The following is a 26663-nucleotide window of genomic DNA, read 5'->3' on the forward strand; positions in this document are numbered from 1 at the left end:
CGTCTGACCCCACAGTATTGTGGGGGGGGTAGCCTCTTGAAGCTTACGGCCATGCCAACCTGGACACGCCCGATCTCGTCAGATCTCGGAAACTAAGCATGTTCGGCCCTGGTTAGTTCTTGGATGGTGCTAAACCCTCTTCGCACAGTCGGATCCGATTCCCTCCCGTCCTCCTCTAGGGGGGTCCTGGGGGCTCGGGTCCTCCCCGGTTCTGATGGTTGTGGGGGGCCTCAGCGGGTACATTTGTCGAGCTTCCGCTCTGCTCAGCTCCTGTGTTCCAACAGAGCAGAGCGTAAGCTATACGATAATATAACGTAAGGTTATTCTATAACCCTAGTTATATGAGTATAGCGAGCGCTCTGCTTTGACTCACTGAGGACCCCGTGGTCTTCGCCTTCGGTGGTGAAAGACTTGGGAAGGAGCTGATGGTGTGGCCATGACGCTTATGTAGAGGAGCGGATGTGGGTGTGGCCAGGCGGATGGGTGTGTGCATGTGGAGAAAATTATTCAATATTAGACTGGATAAAGGGATAGTTCCAACAGAGCAGAGCGCTCGCTATACTCATATAACTAGGGTTATAGAATAACCTTACGATTTATGACCAGATGTAATTTCGGGACTGGTCGGGTGGAAGAGGTTAAAAAGAATGTGTTTCTTTAGGAAGATATATTTATTTTTTTATAGTTTATACAGTAATATTTAAGAAGAAACACCCAAGCACTTCTCAGTGTCACATATATTATGCATGTTTCATATTTTCTATGAACTTTGGCCCAATAAGCTTTTCAGTCATTAACACTTTGATTGCCACGCAGTATGCCCATCCTTATGCCCAGTCTGCCAGCGCTGTAACCCTATGGAGATGTTTACCTTCTTTGCAGGGCTATAACTTTTTAAATATTATAGCTATATCGACATTACTATGGCCCATTCAACATCGGGTATCTATCGTTCCGGATGTGGGAACGTTATATTTTTTCATCCATACATTGTTGTGTTAATACCGTCGAGAATATAAGTATGTTTTAAGGTTTTCTGCTGTAATTCCAAAAACGCGAGTTATAGGCCCTGAAGCATATGATAGATTATCGATTGGCGTTTCTTTCCTATACACGCTATATTAAAAAATTCAAATGTATATGATCGGTATATATTATGCTTCATCATGCGTGAAGGAAAGGGGGGGGGGGGTCATTTATAATTCCTTGATCGTCAGTAACGGCTTTATTTAGTATGGGTTGATATGTTGATCAGATGGTTTGCAGTGAAATGAATAAACAATCGGGCTGAAAATTACGTTATATTCCTCTTACCGTTCGCCGATGAGACTGGAGGAAAAATATTCCAATTATTTGACGTTGATCTGCTAGATCCATTTCCCGTTTGTATGACGCAATAAACGCCAAAATCATATTGATTATTGCGTTTAGAAAGCGATCCCATGCACTCAAGTGTGTATCTAGACCCACGTTAAAAGATGCACCAGCGCCACTTCCGGTTTGGCTTGGAGTGTAACTCGCCCGATCATCCACCAGGCGGCGGTATTGAGGCATTGCAATATCAGACAGGGTCTAGCTGCAGTCCCGGAGGGAGGCTGGATGAATTATGAATGCCATGGCGAAAAAATTTAATATTGATCCCAAAAACTCGTTTCTGGCGCACAACGCATGGCGGGTAATAACGAGTATACTCGTTTTTGGTGTCCAATGTGTTAAAATATTCCATGGGTCCAAACATTCTTTACTTCCAATCAGAGCCTATGAGCGGCGCGGAGCGGCCGAGGAATCCGCTCTTCGCTCTGGACGGCGTAGTTCCGCTCTCATTCGCTCATGTTGCCCCCCCCCCCAAGCCGCTCAGCGCTCGCTCAGCGCTCGCTCAGCGCTCGCTCAGCGCTCGCTCAGCGCTCGCTCAGCGCTCACCTTCATTTGCGCATCAAGTGCTCCGCGCTCCTGCCCGCTCAGCAGATTTTTGATTTTTTTTGGAGCATGATGTAAATTAGCTTGATTTAACAATTGTTTGTATTGAGCCGTATTGTATTGTACCCATTCTGCAATCTGTTAAATAATGTTTTCAACCATTCTACTAGCTTTACTATGCTAATGTACGCTAGCCTAGCCACAATGCTAAGTGTTTATACTGGCAGATCCCATTCACGTTAGCATGTAAGCTAACAACATCAGCGCTCTTTTTGTGAGACTAAACTCTCCGCTCTTGGTGGTACATTGTGTTGATGTTGGTTTCGTTGCATCAATAAATGAGGCAGAACACAGTGAATGTATCCTTTTATTTTTTATTGCACTTTGTTTCTTGCTGAAAATAAATGTTGCTAAATACTTCCCGAGGTGATTTAAAGATGGCGGATTTCTGTTTTGACTTAGCAGGATGTGTACTAGTGACTAGTGACGCCTTCACCCTTCTGATTGGTTGAAAATGGCCTTCATGTTTGAACTACATCGCCACCTATTGCTTTGACATTGTACTACATGTATATTACATCAGTTTAAACCACTGTGTGATCGTGTGCACTAGGGCTGTCTTAAATACTTCGAAGCTTCGAAGCTTCATTCGATGGGCATGGGATTCGAATATGGAAAAAAGAAACGATTAAAAAAAATTAAACAATTTTAATTTCTTTTTTTCTTTTTTTTTGCAAAATCAACTCTGCCTCTCTTTGTTAATTACAACAAGCAATGCTGTTTGTTATTTAAGATGAGGTCGGACTCGGCACTGACAGATTTGTGTTCATTGTGCTGCTTTTATAAAGCCTCAAATGACGGCTTACAATATTTCATGAAAGCAAAGTGTTTTGTTTGTCTAAGATTTAAAAAGGTTTAAACTTTACAGCACTGACAAAGTTGAACAACGTTTTTTTTATTAAATCTTTAAAAACAAATTATTTCGAAGCTTCGAATTAAAATCGAATCTCGGCCCGAAGCTTCGAATTCCAAAAAAAAATCGAAGGTCAGCCCTAGTGTGCACTGAGCGGCTCGGAGCGGAGGACAGCTCTCGCTCCGGAAGTCACTCTGATCCATTTTAAAATCCACCCGCTCCACTCCTCGCTCCGCGCCGCTCATATGCTCTGCTTCCAATAGGTTTGGATTAGTGAGAGTCAGTTGTTTTTACCTGCTTGTTACACTGTGACTGTGTGTTACATTCCAGCATGTGGCTGTTGTATTCTTTTTTGTAACACCGAGTGTGTTATTATGGGGGCGCTGTTTACCTTCTGGTTAGAACGCCATTGCTGTAATGCAATGGGAGAATGCTGTGTTTGCGAGTGCTAAAACTATATGAAATATTATAGCTATGGATCTAATAAACACGTCGATTGTCAGTGAGTTTCTTCCAGTCAACATGCAAAAAACAGATAATCTTTTCATACATACATTTCCGTTTTATACCGTGGTGAATATGAATATAGTTTCAGAGCGATTCTGTCTAATCTCAAGAAACTCGAGCAAACCGTGCTTCAATGCATTTCCTTAGAAATCGTGCCATTTGTCGCTTGATTTATGAATCGTTCTGAAAAGAATGCTAGATTATCGGTATTATGTGTCCTCATGCACGAACAGAAGCGGGGGCTGAAAAGTCGCTTCTCCGTGCCTTGGTCGCAGCCAACCGCACGCACACACACACATGCGTGATCGTTACGAAAGAAACATCGGATTAACCCAAGATTGGTAACATAGAGTCCTTACCTCACATCTGATGTACTGCAAAAAGGTTAATCCAATTCCTGATCGCCATTCCAAATATTGATCTCGTTTATTGATCCAACGTTATATGTCCAAAACGCATAATCCACACTGCTCCCAGTCTCCCCAGTCCATGTGTTATAACAATACTGCATGCCTGAGAAGGAAAACCTGGACCGGACTTCTTAGATCAGCGTACAGCCCAAGGGGGAGGATTCCAATGATGTGCAACACCGGCCGGAAGGCGTTAGGTGGCGGTATTGGCCTTTTGCGAGCTCAGACCCATTCCCAATGATAACAGCAGGCTGGATGGATAAAAAATTAATGGATATAGCGAATAAAATAAATAGCGGTTAAAACCCGACGTGTTTGGCGCTCAACGCATGGCGAGTTAACCCGACTTTTCTCGTGAATGGCGCTGAATGAGTTAAGAATGACTTTATGCCACATCTCCAAACAAGTTACTCTTTTCATGGTGTACAACAATAATCTTGATATTATGCCTGAAAAAACTGTGTTGAATGATATTTTCTTTATTTGGCTCTGGCAGACTACAATAATAAAATCAATAAATTGCGTGCATGTGCTCAGATACACACACCCCAGATATTTTCGAAATATTATTTTCTCCTAGCATGACCCATTAGCCAGCACCTCGGTGAGTGTGTGCTCTTTTTTGTCTTGTCTATCTTTAGATATCAGTGATGTCGCCAGGTGATATTGTTAAAGTGCGTCTTCAATGCCAGACTGAATCCATGCGACAGGGCGCCAACATAGCCAAAACCAAATATCATGGCCCTGTGCACTGTCTACTGACTATTATCAGAGAGGAGGGGGTCCTGGGGTTGTACAAAGGAGCCCTTCCTCTGATGCTGAGAGATGGGCCATCCTTCGCCACATATTTCCTGACTTACCACACCATCTGTAAGTGGCTAACTCCCACTGGGAACAAAGGACCAGGTGAGTGAGCTTCTACTAGAGTCTATATTGTTTGATTCAATACAGTGCTGCCGTATTTTAAAGTGTTTCTGAATCAGCTGTCATCTTGGAGAATTATATAGTTTATATGTTGAGCTGTATAAGCATTCCATTCACCCAGCTCGACTTTATGTATTCCAAAGTTATGTAAGCCACGAGTCATGCAAAAAGAACATTACACAATTGCACAAACCGGAATCAGATGTTAAGAAGATGCCATCATTCATAACCTTGCTTAGTTCCGACCAGAACTCTCATTAATCTCACTCTGTTAGCTAGTTCTGGAGTGTGACTGTACGATTCAAAACTTGCCGTGTGTTCTGTGTGTTCACTGAGAAAGTCAATCACTATTCCTCTACACACAAAGGGCCCCTGCTTCAAAAACTCCACCACCGTGCCAGTCCCAAAGAAAGACAAGATTACTGGACTGAACGACTACAGACTCGATACTGCTAGGACATCATGACTACCAATGTCAATGTCATGTCATGATGTCCTTTGAGTGCCTGGTATTGGCCCACTTGACTGGCCTACAGACTCCCTCCTTGACCCCCTGCAGTTCCCACACAGGGCCAGTCACTGATGATGATGATGCTGTTTAACCGTGTCTCAACTACATCCTGGAACACCTGGACAAGGATCCTGTTTGTGCACTACAGCTCAGCTTTTAACCCTTTCACTGTGACAATACTGAAGGTTAACCCTCCCACTGCCGCACGACAAAGGGTTAACCCTTTCACAACGACACGACAGATGGTTAACCTGTTGTGTGGTAGCGCTTATACATTACTGGCAAATGTCTTGTTGCACTTGTGGCAACGAGCGTTGTCAGCATCGACTTTAGTCAAATAGACCCAGACTTTTTTTGAGGAATTTAAACGTCGCAAACTAATCTTGTTGGCCGTTTTCTATCTCTCCTCCCTGGGTCTCTCTCTGCCTGCGCGAGCCGGCTGTGCTCTTACACACACACACACACACACACACGGGTGCTGTCGAGAGCAGAGCTGTGTGTGTGTGTGAGTGAGTGAGTGAGTGTGTGTGTGTGTGTGAGTGAGTGTGTGTGTGTAAGAGCACAGCCGGCTCGCGCAGGCAGAGAGAGACCCAGGGAGGAGAGATAGAAAACGGCCAACAAGATTAGTTTGCGACGTTTAAATTCCTCAAAAAAAAAACTCCATAATTTCTCGAGTACCGATAGCAGTACCGATGACGTCGGAGCTTATAAATACTAAAAAAAAAATAATAATAATAATTTGATTAAAAAAATAATATATATATATACATTTAAAAAAAATTATAATACAATAAATATCGGTTATCGATATCGGTTATCGGCTTGAGGAGCATAAAATTATCGGTATCGGTGTCAAAAAATCAATATCGTGCATCCCTACCTTCAACCCGAACATCTGTGTGTAACGTTTGTCCACAACGTGTTCCATTGGTGACGATCAAAGCATCAAAAAACGACCCCCCCCCCGCCCCCCGCCCTTTCATGCATTCATGATGGAACATAATACCTATCGTATGCATTTGATTTTTTAATTGTAGCATGTGTAGGGACGAAACGCCAATGGATTTAGTATAATACACATTGCAGGCTATAACCAGCCTCCCAGGAATGACCCTAGACCGCTCTAAAACAATACTTATATTCACCACAGTATAAAACGGGAATGTATGGATACAAAATTATTGTTTTTTCTTTTTCACATATTGAACGATAGATACTCGATGTCAAATGGGCCATAGTATTGTATCCATAGCTATAATATAGAATATAGTTATAGCTCTACGAACAAGGTGTTTGTACGTGTTTGCTCGCCAACGTTTCAGCGCCATAAACATTTATACGTTTTTAGATAGTTTTTTCTTTTATTCTATCAATATTACACTCACGGACCTATATGTTACGAGTGAAAGCCATCTAGAGACCCAAAACCTGCTAGGCGGCAGTATCGAGAACGCTTGAAACCCTGTTCCAGACGTGTGTTACATCTAAACCCCTCCGGGCGCATAATTTTGGTTCAGGCAAGTCTAGCGGTTCACACGATCACTTGGAATCGCGTCCAATGCCCCTTGATGGATAAGCTGTGCCACATTATGTCCGGGACCAGATGGACATCAATACTGGAAATCGCGATCAGCCAGTTGGAATATTGTTTTTGGAATAAGCCTGATCTAAGGTAAGGAACATCTGACGTCAATTCCAGCATGAACCTGCAATGATTTCATACCGATCAGGCCGATCAGCGTGTGTGGTGTTCAAAACGAAAGCCGTTACTGGCGATCAAAGAATAAAAAAATTACCCCCCCCCCCTTTGATGCATTCATGATGAAACATAATACCTATTATATACATTTGATTTGGGAATAGTAGCGTGTCAAGGCTACTAGGATGCAGTAAAAAACTTAAAACCAGATTCTCAAACATAAACATAAAAACTGACAACACGCTCATCACAGACAAGCTGGATGTAGCCAATTACTTAAACATTTTCTTCACAAACATAGCCACAACACTGGTAAACAAACTACCCTCCCACTCAGGGCTTTATGGGGTAGAACACATAGTAGCTTTCTACAAAAACCTAGGGGTCCGCAAGGACGACTTCAAGCTGGAAACGGTAACAACAGATGAGGTACTCAATAAACTGAGCGCCCTCCAACCTAACAAGGCCACTGGCCATGACAACATCCCCTCCAAATTCCTCAGAGACTCAGCAGCCGCCATCACACCAATCATCACACACATAATAAACCTCTCCATAAAACAGGGACACGTCCCCAAGGACTTCAAAATTGCGAGGGTGACCCCTCTGCACAAAAAGGGCAGCAAATTAGACCCAGGCAACTACCGCCCTGTTTCTATTCTCACCTCCATCTCGAAAGTCATGGAAAAAATAGTCTACGAACAGGTCGAAAAGTACCTAGCGGAAAAAAATCTAATCTACGAATTCCAATCTGGCTTCAGAACATCCCACTCCACTGACACATGCCTTCTCTATTTGAATGACCACATCAAACAAGAGGTGGACGCAGGCAAATACTGCGGCATGGTCATGCTGGACCTACAAAAGGCCTTTGACACGGTCAATCACTCCATTCTGATTGACAAGCTAAAAGCAATTGGTTTTGATAGTCTATCAGTGAGCTGGATGCAATCCTACCTTGAGGGGAGGGAACAGATGGTGGAGGTAAACGGTACCCTATCCCCCCCCCTCACAGTGAGCTGTGGTGTTCCACAAGGAAGCATACTAGGACCGCTACTGTTCCTAATTTATGCAAATGACATGTCGTCAGCTTGTGACTGCAACTTGTTCCTGTTTGCGGACGACTCAGCCCTGCTGGTCTCTGACAAGAACAAGTTACAGGTTGAAAAAACCCTCAGCTCGGAACTAGGCAGAATCTGCATATGGCTCGCTGATAACAAACTATCATTACACATGGGCAAAACAGAGTCCATTCTCTTCGGTTCAAATAACAAACTCAGCAAGACCGACGGCTTCTCAGTTACAGTGGGTGACAATATTGTCACAAGGAAAGATGAAATTACCTACCTGGGGTCCATCCTAGAGGCTAATCTCTCCTGTGACAAAATGGCATCCAATGTAATAAAAAAAGTCAACCAACGAACTCGATTCTTGTACCGGATCTCCTCTCTGGTAAACAAGAACACCCTGAAGACTCTGGCAGGAGCACTCATTCAGGGGTACTACGACTATGCTTGCACCTCATGGTACCAAAGCACCTCAAAGGCGCTAAAAACAAAATTACAAACATCTCAAAACAAACTGGTCAGACTACTGCTTGACCTTACTCCTAGAACCCACCTCACCCCTGCCCACTTCGACAACCTAGGATGGCTTAGAGTAGACGACAGAGTACAACAACTTGCAATGGGCCTGGTCTACAAGATACACTACACGACCAAGGTACCCATGTACATGTCAAAATACTTCCCAAAGGTCAGTGAATACCACGATCACAACACCAGAGGGAGCTCCACAAATCATGTCAAACCCAGATTCGGCTCAAATAAGGGACTAAACACGTTTCGCAATTATGCCACATCAATGTGGAACGCCCTACCCAAAGCTGTAAAGGAATGTGGATCACTACCCACTTTCAAAACCTCTCTCAAGGGACACCTACGGGAGACTGCAATTCAACACTGGCCCCTGTAAATATCCTAACCCAATCATTCCAACCCCCTCCAATGTACAGTCATTTACCTAGTATGGTTTTGTCAATAGTTCAATGTACAATTGTGTTTGTTTGTACAGTGTCTCCTCCCCCCCCCCCTCAATGTACAGTGTTACTTGTTTATACAGTATGCCCCCCGCCCCCCCCCCCCCCCCCAACCACCTCCAATGTAAATTACCCAGTATGGTTGTCAATATCCCAATGTACCCAACCCCCCCCACCCAACCTCCAATGTACAGTTTCTACGTCAAATGTATATACTCCCTTTTCTTGACTCCTTCTGTATCACAAACAGTACTGTATTTGCAAATCTGGTATGTCATAAATGTATAGATGTAGCAGTACTGACTATCTGTATGTCATGTATGTCATATATGTCTATATGAATTGAAAATGGGGGACCCTGATGGAAACAAGACAAACGTCTTTCTCAGGTCTGCATCCCCTTAACAATTGTATGTATTGAGCCGTACTGTATTGTACCCATTCTGCAATCTGTTAAATAAAGTTTTCATTCATTCATTCATTCATTCATTCATTCATTCATTCATTCATTCATTCAAGGCGAAAAACGCCAACGACTTTAGCAGAATTCACATAGCGCCCCATTACGCAGCTTTTTGGAATTAGCCGGGATCATTCTGAAACTATACTATATTCACCACGAGATAACGCGCAAGCATATTCATGAAAAAAGTATTCTTTTTTGCATCTTGGACAGAAGATAGTTACTGTCAAATGACCATAGTATTGTATCCATAGCTATAATATATAATATAGATATAGCTCGGCAAACATCGTGACGCACAGTGAAAATAGGCTCTAGATAGCTGGCGCTCTAGCTACGAGGATAAGGCTAATCCCTGGCGTTGAAAGTGTTAAAAAAGTCGACTATACAAATCCTTAGTCGGGGACAAGCCTAATATATATGACTTACTTACTTACGCCTGCTACCCCTTCTGGGGCATAGGCCGTCAACAAGTGATCTCCAAGCATCTCTGTCTTGAGCTGTTCTCTCCAGTTGGTTCCAGGTCATGTTCATTGTCTTGGGGTCTGCCTCCAGGTCTCTGCGCCAGGTGTTTCTTGGGCGGCCCCTTTTCCGCTTGCCCTGCGGGTTCCATGTTAGGGCGTGTCTGGTGATGGTACTTGCAGGCTTTCGCAGGGTGTGGCCTATCCAGCGCCATCTGCATTTCTTAATTTCTTCTTCTGCGGGCAGCTGGTTTGTTCTCTGCCAGAGTTCACAGTTGCTGATGGTGTCTGGCCATCGGATGTGGATGATCTTCCGCAGGCAGCTGTTAATGAAAACCTGCACTTTCCTGATGGTTGCAGCTGTATGGTCTATAAATGCCTATGTGTTGTCCTGTCACAATGTGAGCTGTTGTATCTCCCTGCGCCGATGGCCACGTCAAATTCTGGTGCATTCGCATACCTTGTGTATCTATCAGTGGAGGTTTCTCTATGACAACACGTGAAACACAAATTCACTCATAATTCATAATTATTATTAATTTACATATACCTATATATATAAAAAAAAAAAAAAAAAAAAAAACGATATATGTATTATTATTTTTTTATTATAAATGTTTTCCCCTGTAAAAAAATGCCAGTGAATTTTTTTCTTCTTCAAAAATGGCCAAAATTGACAGCTCTGAGCAGGCCTGCACTGCAGTATTGCCTGCAGTAATTATTCGTGAAGAAAACTTCACAGGTGTGACCCTTTGTTAAATAAATAATAAATAACAGCGAATCAAAATAGGCTATTAACTTCATCTAAGCACGGTCTGTGCAGTTAAACTCTTGCCATTGAATGGAGGATTGATTGATTGACAGCCCTTGACATCCAATATTACACGGAGGTTGAATGATTGACAACCTTCAAAATCCAATCAGAGACTGTCTGCAAGTGGTGCCTGCCAGTCTGCAGCTGGACTGGCGTCAGTGTTCTACTATAGTCAACGTTGTGTTGCATCATCTGTTTGCCTGAAGAAGAACATTAATTTGCCTAATATAATCATTCATATTTTAAGATCTTTATTCACTTGTTCACTTATTGTTGTGCACTGTATCGTTTACTTGGATGATATATATATATTTTTTTAAATCTCAGTTGAAGACTAGTGTAGTTAACTAACTTCCTTGTTGTTGTAGCTGGCTAATATAGGAAATTATTTTTGCAAAGAATTATGGATGCTCCTCCAAACATCGTAGATCGGATCATACAGGAATCTTTTCACACATTCTCCTATGAAGAAAAGCTAAGAGTAAAAGCAGACGGTTATAACGAGACAGCAAATTAATGAATGAATGAAAACTTTATTTGGGTGAATCGCTTGGGTGACCACCTGTCGGGAGTCGGAGTCCCGAAAATGGAACGTGTGTCACGCATCAACAGAATAGTGGATTTCGACAGCATCCTCACGCAAATGAAGGATCGATTAGATCACAAAAGACTGCTGTTTGATGATATATATATTTTTTTTTAATCTCAGTTGTTGTCAAACGAAAGCCTGCAGTGCTTAGCCTGGACCAGCCGAAGTGTAGTAGTTCTAACGTCACTCGGGAGACAAAAGCCAAACATCAATTTGATGCAACAAGCTGGCTCGCGATGCTATATTGTTTACATTTACCATGGGATTAATGCACGCGGCTCGAGTCGGACTCGTCACATGGAGAAGCTGCACTATTCAACGATAGATGAGATCGATCGAGATACCGTCTTTATGGGTAAGTGTCTTGGCTTTAGAATGTCAGTTTGTGTAACGTTACTGTAACCGAATTTAAACCGCATCATAACTCCTACATCGACCATGTCACTTTTCAAAAGGCATGAATGAATGAAAACTTTATTTAACAGATTGCAGAATGGGTACAATATACAGTACGGCTCAATACACATAATTATTAAGGAGATGCAGACCAGATAAAGACTTTCGTCTTGTTTACATCTCCTTTCTAACCTCCCCAGAGAGCAGTCGCATTTTTTATCTCTCCTCCCTGCCCTCCAAGGCCTCCTCTCCTCCTCCCTGCAGCCGCCTTTATCTCCGTACACCAGAGCTGTCTTTCTGCTTCTCTCGACGGTGTGGACTCTAACCTGCAATTAATAACGGTGTGGATCCCTATTTACAACTGCCTTACAACTGCCTCCTTGACGGTGTGGACATTCTACCCTTTCTTCAATATTCCTGACTTCCCACTCAGTCAATCAATGGATCAACTAATAAGCTGGAGTTTTGCAGCAGTGGATCGAATCTTCTCTTCAAGAAAACAAAGTGCGACCGAACCATTATGTCCGATAGGGACATTCCAGGCCGGGTTTGCAATTGTCAGCTGGAATAATTGGCGATCAATATGCCTATATTCTATTGAGATTGAAGATGTTGAAGATCTATATCTCCTCGTCATCTTCCTGATCGGTTGGGGAGCGATCGCAATTTGGATTTGGATTTGCTGCCTTCAAGTAGTAGCAAGATTGGAAAATGCCCACATTGAATTGACCAAGCGGCTCGCTCAACATTCAGCCGATGAACAATGTAGGGGTCAAGTAATGTTGGGGGTCGCGCAGGACATTAGGACCGCGACAAAGAAGATAAAAGATCTGGATTAAATTAAATTAAAGCATTACAGGAATCATTGTAACCTGTTTCAACCCTCCCCCCCCCCCCCCCCGCCACGTACTCAAGTCTGTGGAAGAAAAGAAGGAATGTTTTGAGGTCAATGAAAGAGGCCGAGGAGAAGAAGTCAAGATAAGACCTGGTTTATGACGTCCGTACCCATCGCAACCAGGACGGGACAGTCTCTGACTGTCTGAAGATAAGATGGATGGCCTCCCTCCCCCCCCCCCCCTCCCCATCCTCACGCAAACCTCCCCCCCACGAGCACGACTGGCGACGTGCACGGAAGGAGGGGCGGATCCCTCGACTGCCTCACACGCCCAAAACCCTAAGCCACTACCCTCTCCTTAACTCCCACCCCCCACTCTCCGCCCTCCCTCCCATCCCCCAAATTCCCTCCCCCGAGGGTGCTTCCTGAAGCTCACTGACTTTCGGCATAAATGAACATTGCATCAACAAATGTGCTTTGTTTTGTATTAATTTAGGGTTGTGCCATTATTATTATGCAAAGATAATAATTGTGATTAATTCTGTAATGAGTTGTGTGTTTCTAGCATCCTTGACACCCAAGGACAACGATGGAATGAAGTCAAGAGGCTTATACGTTTCTATCCTTGACAACAATGTAAGCTGGAGTAATGATCTGTTTATGTTGTGGAGTCTAAATAAAAACCTGAAACCTGAAACCAGGGTCCCCCATTTTCAATTCATAGTGAAATGTATCTTGTGTTATTAGGAGCCCTGCTAAAGTTGGTAGCTAACGTTATATTGATAATGTTTCAATATTATCAGGTTGATATTATTAGGTTGATAATGGTGTCAGTGTTTCAGATAGCAAGGTGTCAGAGCTTTGGTTGAGAGAGATTACAGTGCTGTCTCTTAAAACTCATAAACAAGTATTGAGCAAGACGAGTTAGTCTGTTGTGCGTATTGTATGGGAGGGATAATGATGACTGTGTGTAACTAGGAGGGATATGAGGACTGTGTGTATGTGGCACTGAATTGATGTAAACAAGACGAAAGTCTTTCTCTGGTCTGCATCCCCTTAACAATTGTGTGTATTGAGCCGTACTGTATTGTACCCATTCTGCAATCTGTTAAATAAAGTTTTCATTCATCATTCATTCATTCATTCATTCATTCATTCATTCATTCATTCATTCAGTGTAGAAAGAAGAACTATAACATTCTCATTATCAAAGACCACAGTCTTAAACACACGCACACACAAAAGATACATGGACTATTGTTATTGGACACAAGCCACACACATGGACCCTGCACTGCACCATAATACACCTGTGATTATAGTATACTTGTTATTACACACACACACACACGTCACACACACACACACACACACACACACACACACACTCTCTGTCTCTCTCTCTCATTCAGTTCTGTTGTGAATATAAACCCGCCGTGGTCTCTCTCTCTCTCTCTCTCTCTCTCATTCATTCATTCATTCATTCATTCATTCATTCATTCATTCATTCATTCATTTGTTTATACTTCAGTATGACAAGTATGATATTTAAACATGGTCCCCAAAATGAATGGAAGCGAATGAGGAGCCTGACACCTGGGAGGAATGGGGGTGTTGCAGCGTTGGGGATGTTTAAAAAATATAATTTAATATATAATATAATATAATAATTTGTGCTTCACCTAAAAATTTGGTCAGCAGCCTCCACTGGTATCTATGTACATTGGAGAATAAATGTGATTCTTATTCTCAACTTGTTTCTTATTGTCAGATTGGACTGGCGTGATGCTGGCAGGTGGAATAGCAGGAATGACTGGTTGGACGGTGGGTACGCCCATGGATGTGATCAAGGCCCGTCTACAAATGGACGGAGCAAGGGAAGTCAGAAGATATAAGGGTTTTTTACACTGCATTGCTGAAACTGCTCGGGTTGAAGGATCGGTTGTGTTCTTCAGGAGCTTGGGCATCAACTGTCTGCGTGCATTCCCTGTCAACATGGTGGTGTTTGTTACATACGAGGCTCTCATTGATGTCCTCGAAGTGAGAACTGATGACATAGACCCACCTAGGCTGGAGATTGAATAGCGACCATTATCTTCTGTCCATTTGTCTCTTTGTCTCTATGTATGTCTTTCTTTCTTTCTTTCTTTCTTTCTTTCTTTCTTTCTTTCTTTCTTTCTTTCTTTCTTTCTTTCTTTCTTTCTTTCTTTCTTTCTTTCTTTCTTTCTTTCTATGTCCACTTGAAAAGGCATGCTGGTCAGAGTGGGTTGGTCTGATTGTTTTCATATAAAGGAAACACGTGATTTCAGTGCACTTTTATTCAGCATTTTATTTATTCATTTAATTGTCCAATAGTATTTTATAGAAAAAAGAAGCAAAAAAGACATGCATTCATATAAATGCAGTAATATATCCTTGTTTTGTGGCCATACAATGTTAAAATATAAATAGTTTACTACGAAATATCGCCTACCAGCAGGTTCAGTCCAAAAATTATTGGTATTGGTATTGACCTTTAAAAAACAATATTGGTGGAGAAAAAGAGGATTAAAAAAAAAGAATAAGATACTCAAACTCGTAAAAAGAGAAAAACAGTGTGCACTTTCTCCACAAGATGAATGTCATTACAACCATCAGAAGCTTGCTTGGTTACGACCTTCACGGTTAGGAGTTTAGCCTGATTTATGATAAATCTGGTTGGCACAGTGCGAAGAGGGACATATTGTAGGGTTGGTTGTAGACATGGGCATGGGTTTGATTTGAGCTTTGGTAAGGACACCATGCAGAAGAAATGTTTGCACTAATTTGAGTGTAAATTAAAAAAAAAATTTAGCATCAGATGACCCTGATGACTGTTTCCAGGTTGTTGCTTGGATATGGCAGATAATAGGATAGCTTGCCTATAGGTTCTTGATGCAGCTGTCAACTTAAATTTTCGCAACAGATAAAAAGGCTTTGTTTTGCAAGACCGCGATGTTGTGAATTATAATACTAAAACTACAGTTTTCACTCCATACCTCTCACCTTTCATGGTTATTCCATTCCTCCGGTCAGCGGAACAGAGAAGGAGGGTTCATTGTACTCCTGTAGCTCTTCATGTCAGTGAGGACCAGTATGGAACTGCAGTACAGTTACCACATGTGGGAGGCGTGCAGAGCCTTTGTGTGAAGGTGTGTACCCTCTGCAAGCCACCAACGTCTCAACAGTTACATCATATTGCTGGATTCAGGATTCAGCATGAATCATGCTTTATGAATTTTCTGGTCAACCCCAAACTAACACCCACCCAGCCCTGAGGTCCTTTGGGAGAGAGAGTGGGTATATGTTCTCTCATCCCTCTCAGGAGCACAGTAACTGGAATGTAACTGGGATGGTTTAATCAGTTACCTTACTATGACTTCTTGCACTTTTGATATAACTATCTTCAGGCTGCAGGACAAAAGTAGAGAATGTTGTCATAGTTCCTGCTCTATTGTACGTTATGTACATTTTGTCACACTCCATTTCTGGGGGGGGGTAGAGGGTTGTGCGGATGGCCAAGGGCGCAATTTATTTTATTATTTTACACAGTTACCTCCACCCTGTTTGGTCAGGTTATGGGCTATCACCCAGGCTGCATTAAAGGGATCCTCCACCCATTTAAACAAGCCTACTGTATCTGACTTATTACAATAAAAGAAAAGAACATGTACAGTATATAACATGTCTATGTAATTTCCTCGCCTTTATTAATTTATTCATAGTATTAATAAAAATATAAAATGTATCTACTTTTTCTCCCCATTTTTCAGTTTTTCTCCCATCCCCAATTTCGTATTGTCCAATTCTACCCTCCCCTGTCTCGAACGTTGTTAGGCCATGCCTCCCACAAGCCGGCTGCAATGTGGACGAAGCCTTGCATCACGTGTCCCCTCCGGTACACGAGGAGGCAGCCGTCGCATCTTTTCACCTGCACAGCGCGATCTCTCAGCGGCGAGGGTCTGCGTGGGAGGGACACGCCGCCCCCGTTGCGTCCTGATTCTGCTGCGCAGGCGCACCAACCGACCTGTAGGAGTCGCTGTCCACAACGTCCGATCCCCACCCACCAGCTTTCCACCCCTAACACTGCCAATTGTGTTAGTATGAACGACCAGCCAAGCTGGTAGCAATGCCGAGAGCTGGGCTCGAACCCAGCATCTCCTAATTTATACTTCTAAAAGCAAGTGCTTTTTTGAAATTAATGATCTCTGATTTGTGATAAATCGGACAGACTTCATATGGGTGTGGAGAATCCCTTTTTAAAGTGCACATCCGGAGATAATTCTAGCACTGTTTTAGCTCTTCGGCATGCCACTACTTGAAACTGTTCTTTGTACTTATTTAGTATTTTATGAACGAGCTGCAAAATGCACAATTAAACGCACAATTTAATAAAAGTTATTAAAAGCCAAATGATCCATGATGATGATGTAGAAAGGCAAAGAAAGTGTTGGTTGAGGAATTAAAATATATCTTATATACTAAACTGAGTCCGTCCATTACTGCTGTTAAGTATTTCAAAATACTGAGCTGCAGTCTACCTGTGACCTATTCTGCCTACTAAACATGGTCCAAGTGAAAGGGAAAGGTTTCATGTTCAATTGATGTTATTCTGACTGTCGCATTAAAACACTGAATTGAAACCCGGTTGCTCTGTCTCCTTCATTGCATAGTATTGCATATCTGATGCCATCTTCTGTCATTACTATAACCATTGTATGAGAAATACTTATGAATTAGATATTCTTGGAAGAAGCCAATGGAATCTTTATTCTGGAAAGAATTCTACAGTTGTTTGTATAATTCAATGAATTATGCAGGATCTTAAGTTGAACATTGTGTGATGTGAATATATAATGAACAGAATGACAATTCCAACAAATGAATTAAATCCCTATAATATAAAGCAGAATTTGTAGGCTACTTGCGTTGATTTTCTACCTGCCTTGCTCATGTGGATTTGAAAGATCATTCTGCATCTGATGTAATATAAATGGTACATTTATATAGCGCTTTTATCCAGCATTGTTCCTCACACTTTACCCATTCACTCAAACATTCACACACCGACAGCAGAGGCCAACCTGCTCATCGGGAGCAATTAGGGGTTAGTGTCTTGCTCAAGGACACTTCAACACTGCACGAGTGGGAATCGAGTAACCTTCCGATTACCAGACGACCGATCTACCTCCTGATCCACTGTCGGTGTAGCTCTAGTTCCTTGGTTAGTACCTGAACTAGCCAACTCTTTCCAACTAGACAGAAAATAAAAATCGATCTGAAAGATTAGATCTGTTTGATTGATACAGATATTCTGCTGCCACAAAAAAAATTGCAAATAGGTCCTGTGTACCAGTAGCTCAATGAGAGTGCTTGCCAATAATAATAATAAACTGCTAATAATGCATTCAAAACGATGTGCTATAAAGTCACAATTTCAGAATGTCTTCATAACTTAGGGATAATGTTCAAAAGTGTGATTATTGTGTCCATTCTGTAGTGTGGAATTAGTGGCATCTAGTGGGTAAAGGCATAGGTGCATTATCTTTATGGCTGGGTATGGACCTGTTCTAACTATTCTGCAAAGCATGCGAAGGCTAGAATGCTGCATGCTTCTAGGATGTAAAGTAGAAGCTCTCAAGTACTATGAATGAATACTTTGGCTTTACCCCAGACTCCAGACCAAGTTTATTTCCCCCTGAAGACAATACTATTTATTTTTTAACTTTTAAAAACATTTCAAAGACAAACATACAAACAAAAACAGCACTAAAATAAAGAAAAGACAAAAAGGGGCATTCACCAATTGTATTAATCCAAACTACACAACACACACACTACACAAAGTCTGGCCTCATGGGCCTCACCAACTCTTGGCATCCCCCCCCCCCCCCCACCTCTCCTCAAACTTTTCCCTCTGTGGTCTCAACAAATGGTAAATGGCTGCTTTTTTATATAGCGCTTTTATCCAAAGCGCTTTACAATTTGTTACTCACATTTTACCCATTCACTCACACATTCACACACCAACGGCGGAGGCAACCATGCAAGGTGCCAACCTGCTCATCGGGAGCAATTAGGGGTTAAGTGTCTTGCTCAAGGACACATCGACACGCTGCCCCTGCCCGGAACCTCCGGATTGCCAGACAACTGCTCTACCTCCTGAGCCACTGTCGCCCCTACATTTTTTTTTTATCTACCCTAAACAGATCTTTTTCAAGTTCCAAGTATTAATACTCCCCCAGGAGAGTAGATGGACAACTGGACATGAGAGAGGTCAGTTGCTGGTGGATATTGGCTATTTTTAAATTGAAAAAAAAAGTGGCGTTAATAGAAACTACCATCTAAGAAGGGAGATCCCCCCTTGAACGGCCCTTCTAAGGTTTCTCTCCTCCACATTGCCTGTGGTGAATTTTTTCCTATTGCTAGGTTTTAGTGAGTTTTTCCTTACCTTTGCGTGGGGTATGTCTGGGAGTGTTGCATTCATTTATTTAATTTATTTAAAACATTTTGGACTTCATGGTGTTTTTGTTTTGTTCTTGATTTATTGTGATGTTTCTTTTTGACTTGTTTAAAGAAGACGTGTCCGGTCCATGGGGACATTAACGTGTGTTGTTCGGCCTTACAAATACATTTGATTTGATTTGATTTTATTTTATTTGATTTTATTTTATTTTATTTTATTTGATTTGATTTGATTTGATTTGAATAGATGGGAAATCCCAGAAGATATCATAGTGGCATTTTTATTCCCGCGTTCCCCCTTTCCCCTGCAGACAATAATTTTTCAGTTACATCGACACGCTGCCCAGGAGGAGCGGGAACCTCCGGATTGCCAGACGACTGCTCTACCTCCCGAGGGAGCCACTGTCGCCCCCCCCCAGGTAAATGGTATCGCATGCAACTAGACATCTTCAGAAATCCGTATTACCAACCATCTTGCTACCATCACACTACTTCACCGGGAAAGTATGTAAATACTTCTCATATCTTTCACCTCAAGATATGAATGAAAATAGGCTCAATGAAACCATAAAACTCTATTCCCATGTCGTTTTTTGCATGCATTTGTATAAATTATTATTATTATTATTATTATTATTATTATTATTATTATTATTATTATTATTATTATTATTATTATTATTATTATTATTATAATTATTATATTTGTATAGAAATTATCAATCTTTGGTGATGTAATGTATAGGCATGCTGTGGCCTCAACCCTTAAATCCTTGGACTCTGTCTATCACTCTGCCCTCAGATTCATCACTGGTGATAGATACGACACTCATCACTGTGTCCTTTATGAGAAGGTTGGTTGGCCCTCAATGACGGAGAGGCACAACAAAAACTGGTATTTGTTCATTTTTAAGGCCCTGATTGGTAAGCTACCTCCTTATACTACATTATTATTGAAATACAATTTTGGAACCTATGGAACCCATTCTTGTGATTGGCTGGTTCTTGCGATCTCCCGAGTTTTCTCAGAACATTCTGCATTTCACTATGATGCGCACCTAGCTCATGGAACTCCAACAGTCCTTAAAGCTTGAAATTCTGCCCTCTGTTACAGAGTATAAGGCCTTGATCTCCAACCTTTGTCAATCAAGTTGTACGTGTTTTAATTGATCTATGGCCTGTGGCCGTGCCGGGGGGGGGGTTGTGCGGCGGGGCAGCGATTCTGGATGTTCGGGCAGATGGACATGGTGGTGGTTGGATGGGGGGCGTGTGGCATTGTGGATGGTCTGGGATGGCACTGGGGTGGTTGTGGTGGGTTCTTCACATACTGGGGTGTCGGTGAGCTGGGGGAGTTCATTGGTGGGGCACATGCGGGAGACTGGTGTTCGGCTCTGGGGGGGGGGTTGGTTGGGCCAGTGTGTGGGCCAGTGTGTGAGTCGGTGTGTGGGCCACTAATGTGGGCCAGTGTGTGGGCCGGTGTGTGGGCCAGTGTGTGAGTCGGTGTGTGGGCCACTAATGTGGGCCAGTGTGTGGGCCGGTGTGTGGGCCAGTATGTGGGCCGGTGTGTGGGCCAGTATGTGGGCCAGTCTGTGGGCCGGTGTGTGGGCCAGTGTGTGAGTCGGTGTGTGGGCCACTAATGTGGGCCAGTGTGTGGGCCAGTGTGTGGGCCAGTATGTGGGCCGGTGTGTGGGCCGGTGTGTGGGCCAGTATGTGGGCCAGTGTGTGGGCCAGTGTGTGGGCCAGTGTGTGGGCCAGTGTGTGGGCCACTAATGTGGGCCGGTGTGTGGGCCGGTGTAGTGTGTGGGCCGGTGTAGAGTGTGGGCCAGTGTGTGGGCCGTATGTGGGCCGGTGTGTGGGCCATTATGTGGGCCGGTGTGTGGGCCGGCAATAAAACAATAAACAAGTTGCATAAACTAAATCAGATTAAAAATTATCAGTTCTGGTTTGCCTTAAGATGCAGTTTAAGATGGGTCTTGAACATGGAGTATGTAGGGCACTCTCTAATCACAACTGGTAGGCTATTCCAGTAGTTACCACTTTTAACAGAGAACACAGTTTTTGCAATGGTAGTATACCGAAAAGGCACCTTACAGTCCCCTCTACTGATGGCCCTGGTGGTACAAGTGTCTGCTTTCTGTTGGATGAACTCATTCAATGGGGGAGGGGCAAGTCCATGCAGAACCTTGTACATGAAGCAAGTATATTTGAAAACTTGGAAATTCTCGAAACTTAGCATGTTATGTTTTTCTAAAACATTACAGTGATGAAATGAAATTGGTTTCCTATCAAATACTTTTATGGCTTTTTTGTAGAGTAATTCTATTGGTGTAAGAGTAGTGACATATGAAAGAGACCAGTTGATAAAACAGTACTCGATGTGTGATAAAATCATTGAATGCAGAAACATCCTTGCAGCATTAACTGGCAGGCAGGGCCTGATCTGCCTGAAGTTTTCGATGTTAAACTTGACTGTGTTTGTCACTTTCTTCACATGACTTTTTGAAGGTCAATGTAGAGTCCAATGTGACCCCAAGATACTTGAATTAATGTACAATGTCCAGCTCCGCCTCTCCCAGAAACACATTAGAGTGAGTGACCTCTACTGGTGACTTTGTGAACATCATACACACTGTTTTCTTGGTGTTAAGTGAAAGACATGCTTTTGTTAGCCAGTCTTGAATGAGACATGAGACATTCCTCCCAACCGCGAGTAGGCCTAGAAGCGCAGAAATGGAGAATGCAAAAAAGGAAAGAGTGGAGCTGAAAAAGCTAGAATTAAAAAACTAAAATTGCTAGTAAAAGACGCAGAACAATGTTCTAAAATTACAGACATGTTTAGTAGAGGAAGGGCTGGCGTTAGAGTAGCTGCTGCTGCTAATGATGATGAAGTTCAAGTGGAAGGAACCAACAGTAACATGACAGGTGCGTGCAGTAGCCTAGTGCATATTCTACTGTTGGTGTCTGCCGGTTCATGAGGGCTAGCTAGCCTATACTAGCTCTTGCAGTGATTTCAGTCATTCTATTACAAGACAATGTGCTTTCCGTATTCCTGATTCCTTACAGCACGTGGACGTAAATAGTCGTGACTCGTGACGTTTTTTCTATGACTAAAAGTTTAGTTAGCAATGTTAGGACTAGTGCCCACCACAGCATCAGAAGCTAAAGTGCTAACCTAGAGAGCCAATAAGAACCTAGGACGGGCTGCAAATTAATCGGCTACTAATATTATAATAGTAAATACTCAAATAAAATACTATTATGTTCCCTTCCAAATTTTCATGTTGATATAATATAGGTAATCTAATTGATTGAATTGATTAGTTGCCATTTTACATGCTTAAATAAGATGTACCTTAGAATTCCCAACTGCCATGTTCTCGATCTGTATATGATTAGTCTCATCTACATGTTTGTAAATAACCACAGCTAACTAGCTTAAGCTAACAACTAGGTCAACTACTACCCCGTAGTTAAACAAATGTGATTGCATATAACAGCTAACTGCTACAGCTAAGTTGGTAGTTAGCCTATTCCATTAATGTTGAATGTATTTATGAAGGTTGTTGATGGTGGTTGGCGCTGATTAGCAGACATGATTCTGTCAGTCTGCCACAGGGCAGCTGTGTTTGCTGATGCTGCTCACGACCACCAGTAGCGTATGACTGTGTGAGTGTGAATGCTTGATGGTTTCTGTGAAGCGCTTTGTGGAACAATGCGGATATACAGTTAAGAATGAGTAATTCGCTTTTGGTTTTTAAGAAAATGGTTTGTAAAGCTATTTTTGAAAACTACAAGGGTGAATAATACTGTTTTCTTTTGCTATTTTCTTTTATATTGCTGTTTTGGAGTCTTCATTTTTTTTTTTTTTTTTTAAGAATATAGGACAGGCATATTATAAGCATTATGCTTCAGTCTGTACCTTTTCAGTCACTGTAAAATCAAATATTGTTAAATGATGGTGTATATTGTATTGTGTGAGATGATGACTGAATAAACTACTACTACTACTACTACTACTTTGGGTGTTTTCAAAAGGCTGAAAAACGCTGTATGAATTCAAGCCATTATTTTTTATTGCTGATGTTCTTCTTATGCAGTTGACTCTGAGGAAAGAGAGAGCGCCCAGTCCAGCACAGCTGACCCTGAGGGGAGAGAGAGCGCCCAGTCCAGCACAGCTGACCCTGAGGGGAGAGAGAGAGCCCAGTCCAGACAGACAGACAGATACACAGAGAGAGAGACAGAGAGAGAGAGACACAGAGAGAGACACACAGAGAGAGGGAGAGACACAGAGAGAGAGAGACACACACACAGAGAGACACATACACAGAGAGAGAGAGAGAGAGAGAGAGAGAGAGAGAGAGAGAGAGAGAGAGAGAGAGAGAGAGAGAGAGAGAGAGAAAACAGGCTCTTGGAATGGGTGTCTGGGAGGAAGTGGGGGGTCTTTCGATGTTGATTAAACGGCAAGCAACTAATGTCATGAGTGCCAAATTAAAGGACAATAAATCCAATCTAACTGAAATTGTGTAGCACAGACCTTATCTATTTACCGATAACGATATACCGATATTGTCCAACTCTTAATTTTCGATACCGATATCAACCGATACCGATATATGCAGGGTTTCCCGCCTCAGGTAATTAACATTACATATCTCTTGTTGTGGAATTAACACAACATTATGCATACTTTTGACAATAAATAAAATCAGAATTTGTTCTTACTTGCTTGCCTGGGTAAATAAAGGTTATAGAAATGTAAAAAAAATATTATTTTTTTAAAACCGATATTTTCCGATATCACATTTTAATGCCGATATCGGCCGATAATATCGGTAGGCCGATAATATCGGACATCCCTACTTTCTATGGATCAAAACCTCAATATTATTATGGTGTAGTTAATACTTCATGTATCCTTAATCCCTAGGCTAATGATGTGAGGATTGGTTCGTTCCCCGCCACACGCTCCTTTAACACTTTGACTGCCATGAAACGTCTTTTCACGTCATTGCTGGCCATGCTCAAGTTGCCGGGGGACGCTGTACAGCGTCCTTATATCAATATTTCAAAAATCTGCGATCGGATTCATTTGTCCCCTCCGCTGGCCTGAGATCCACCAGCAGGACCCACTGAGCTCTCTGGCGGTTCAGGAGCGCCATCTGGTGGCCGATCGGCGCAATCGCCAAACAGGATGTTGAATAGAGGTTGTCCTAGACGACCGTAGTACTTCCGGCGCTCGCTATAGGTCCCGCGACTCTGGCTCGTCACACTACACAGTGATCGATTGCCAATAACTCGATAAACAACATGATTTGGACGTATATACCATTATACAAGCTGGAGATGGACCGGGTAAATTTACATCCCATAATGATAAGATTTCAACTCGACGATGATCGCCCAACGGCGCGCGGAGACTGGGGTGAGTTTCAGCGTGTAACGTTACCGTCTTCGATACTAACTGCTATTATCAACATTTGACCCACATTAGATGATTGGTATAACGCTGCCCACGGAATTATAAACGCCCCCTAGCCCATCCGGTCAACATCAGATGACGTGTAGTAACTTCTAGAAGTACGTCTAGTTGGAATTTTTTATATCGCGCTGATTGCCATAAAACTGTATTGCATCATCAATATAATGCATTTGGGGCTATAGATCACGTTCTGGAGAAAGCTGCAGAAAGAGATGAAAACATACTTATACATTAGACCATACTTTACTATGAATATGTGAATGAAAAAGTTTAACGTTGCTACACAATGAACAATACATATAGGACTTTGAATGGGCCCTAATAATGGCAATGTAGCAATAGAATTTAAAAAGTTATAGCCATGCAAAGAAGGGGTACTTCTCCATAGACAAATAGAGCCGGCAACCTATGGTATATCATTAATTTAACCCAAGGCAACCAAAGTGTTAAGGTACTGTGTTGATTGGTGCATTCCCCGCCACACGCTTCTGGAGCGATTACCAATTCCATCACGCACCTGTCATAGTTTGTGATTAGCGCTCCAGAGGCTTCATATACTGGGACCTCCTTTCAATTGATGTCGGGTTGTTTTGAATACTACTGCTTCTGCCTGCTTTCCCCCCGTTGTTGTGCCTCGTCTACTTTCCCTCCAGGACATCTTTGGATTGCCGCTGGTGAATATATTGATCCTCCGTTTGGAGCTGCACCTTGTTGCCCGCTTTACGCGTTTGCGCTTTGGTGAGTTTTGGAACCAAACCCCTTTTGGATTATCTGTTTTGTGTGTTTGGATAACACTGAAGAGTATCGTTTTTGTTTGCACTGGACTCCGCTAAATTGTGTGTTATGGATAACACTGAAGAGTATCGTTTTTGTTTGCACTGGACTCAGCTAAATTGTGTGTTTTGGATAACACTGAAGAGTATCGTTTTTGTTTGCACTGGACTCAGCTAAATTGTGTGTTTTGGATAAACAATGAAGAAGTACCGTTTTGTTTTGTTCTGGACTCAGCTAAGGGAGGACTGAACTGCACTGCCTCTGCGTACTGTTGGACTGTTGTTGATCTCTCTCTCTCTCTCTCCGTTTCCACTCCGAGTTGGAGCTGGGAGTATCTGCAGAGCCGCAACGGCGTCTACGCCGATTCCCCACCTCTAACACCGGGAGGATCTGCAGAGCCGCAGATAACTCTGCCGAAGGCAGTCTCCTTTTTTGTTGTTCAGAATTGTTACTTGACTCTTTTTGATTCTGTAAATAAATACGCCCTAGTGTTTGGCTAACTCTGAACTACCTGTCTGTGCCGTGCTGTTGAAGTCGGTTTCAAACCCTAACATTACGACCCGACCATGACGACCTCAACCGACACAGACAGAGTCAGAACAGCGTTGGCGGTCCAGATTGAATTAACCAACGACCACAGCCTACAGTTAGGTGCGGCTGCGGCTGCTGTACAGGAGCTCCGAGCCCAGGTCCTGCCTATTCAGGAGTCCCTTGGCTCTCTGGCTACCCTGCAGACAGCCCAGGGTAATCAGCAGGCTGATATTCTTCACCAATTGCAAACTCTGAGTGAAGCATTTAATGCCCTGCTTGTAACCCCACCTGCTTCAGGAGTCTCGGCCAGAGCACCACCTGCAGCCGTGGCAGGCCCCGCGCCTCCCGATCCCGCACCTCGGGAGCCCCGTCTCTCCGAACCACGGTTGTTCAATGGTAACTTCGAGGATTGTGCCACATTCATCATGCAATGTGAGTTGGTTTTTCTTCATCAACCCAGCCGATTCACTTCAGAGGGAGCCCGGGTGGCTTACATGACTAACCTGCTCTCAGGCCGGGCAGCACAGTGGGTTACTGCCTCCTGGGCAATGGGGGCTGATTTCTGTTTTTCCTACCCAGACTTCGTGGCAGAGCTCCGCAGGGTTTTCCACCACCCAGCCCGTGGCCAGGACCCAGGAGCTCGGTTGGGCACCTTCCGGCAGGGCAGTGGCGGGGTCACCGACTACGTGCTGGAGTTCAGACTGGCGGCAACGGAGAGCGGTTGGAACGATCAAGCGCTTCGTCTCACCTTCATGAGGGGGCTCAACGACGCTGTAAGGGACCAGCTCGTGACCCGTGAGGAACCTGAGTCCCTCGAGGACCTATTCAGCCTCGCCATTCGCATCGACGGACGCCTCCGGGACTGCGTTCCTTCCCCTCCCGTTCGGTGCCCACGAGGAGGAACCCATGCAGCTGGGAC

General features: G+C 43.1%; 1 protein-coding gene across 1 annotated transcript in view; it reads left to right on the forward strand.

Annotated features, from left to right (window-relative positions):
• slc25a47a (solute carrier family 25 member 47a) overlaps window positions 1-17111 on the forward strand; it is a 54503-nt gene extending 37392 nt beyond the window's left edge. The window contains exons 5-6 of the mRNA XM_084313976.1: window positions 4389-4653; window positions 14249-17111. Of these exons, the coding sequence (XP_084170102.1) occupies window positions 4389-4653; window positions 14249-14562 (579 nt within the window). The 3' untranslated portion in view covers window positions 14563-17111. The remainder of the gene's footprint in view (window positions 1-4388; window positions 4654-14248) is intronic.
• The last annotated feature ends 9552 nt before the right edge of the window (window positions 17112-26663 follow it).

Source organism: Notolepis coatsorum (assembly GCF_963971535.1).
Source record: "Notolepis coatsorum genome assembly, chromosome: 5".
In the NCBI taxonomy this organism is placed as follows: Eukaryota; Metazoa; Chordata; class Actinopteri; order Aulopiformes; family Paralepididae; genus Notolepis; species Notolepis coatsorum.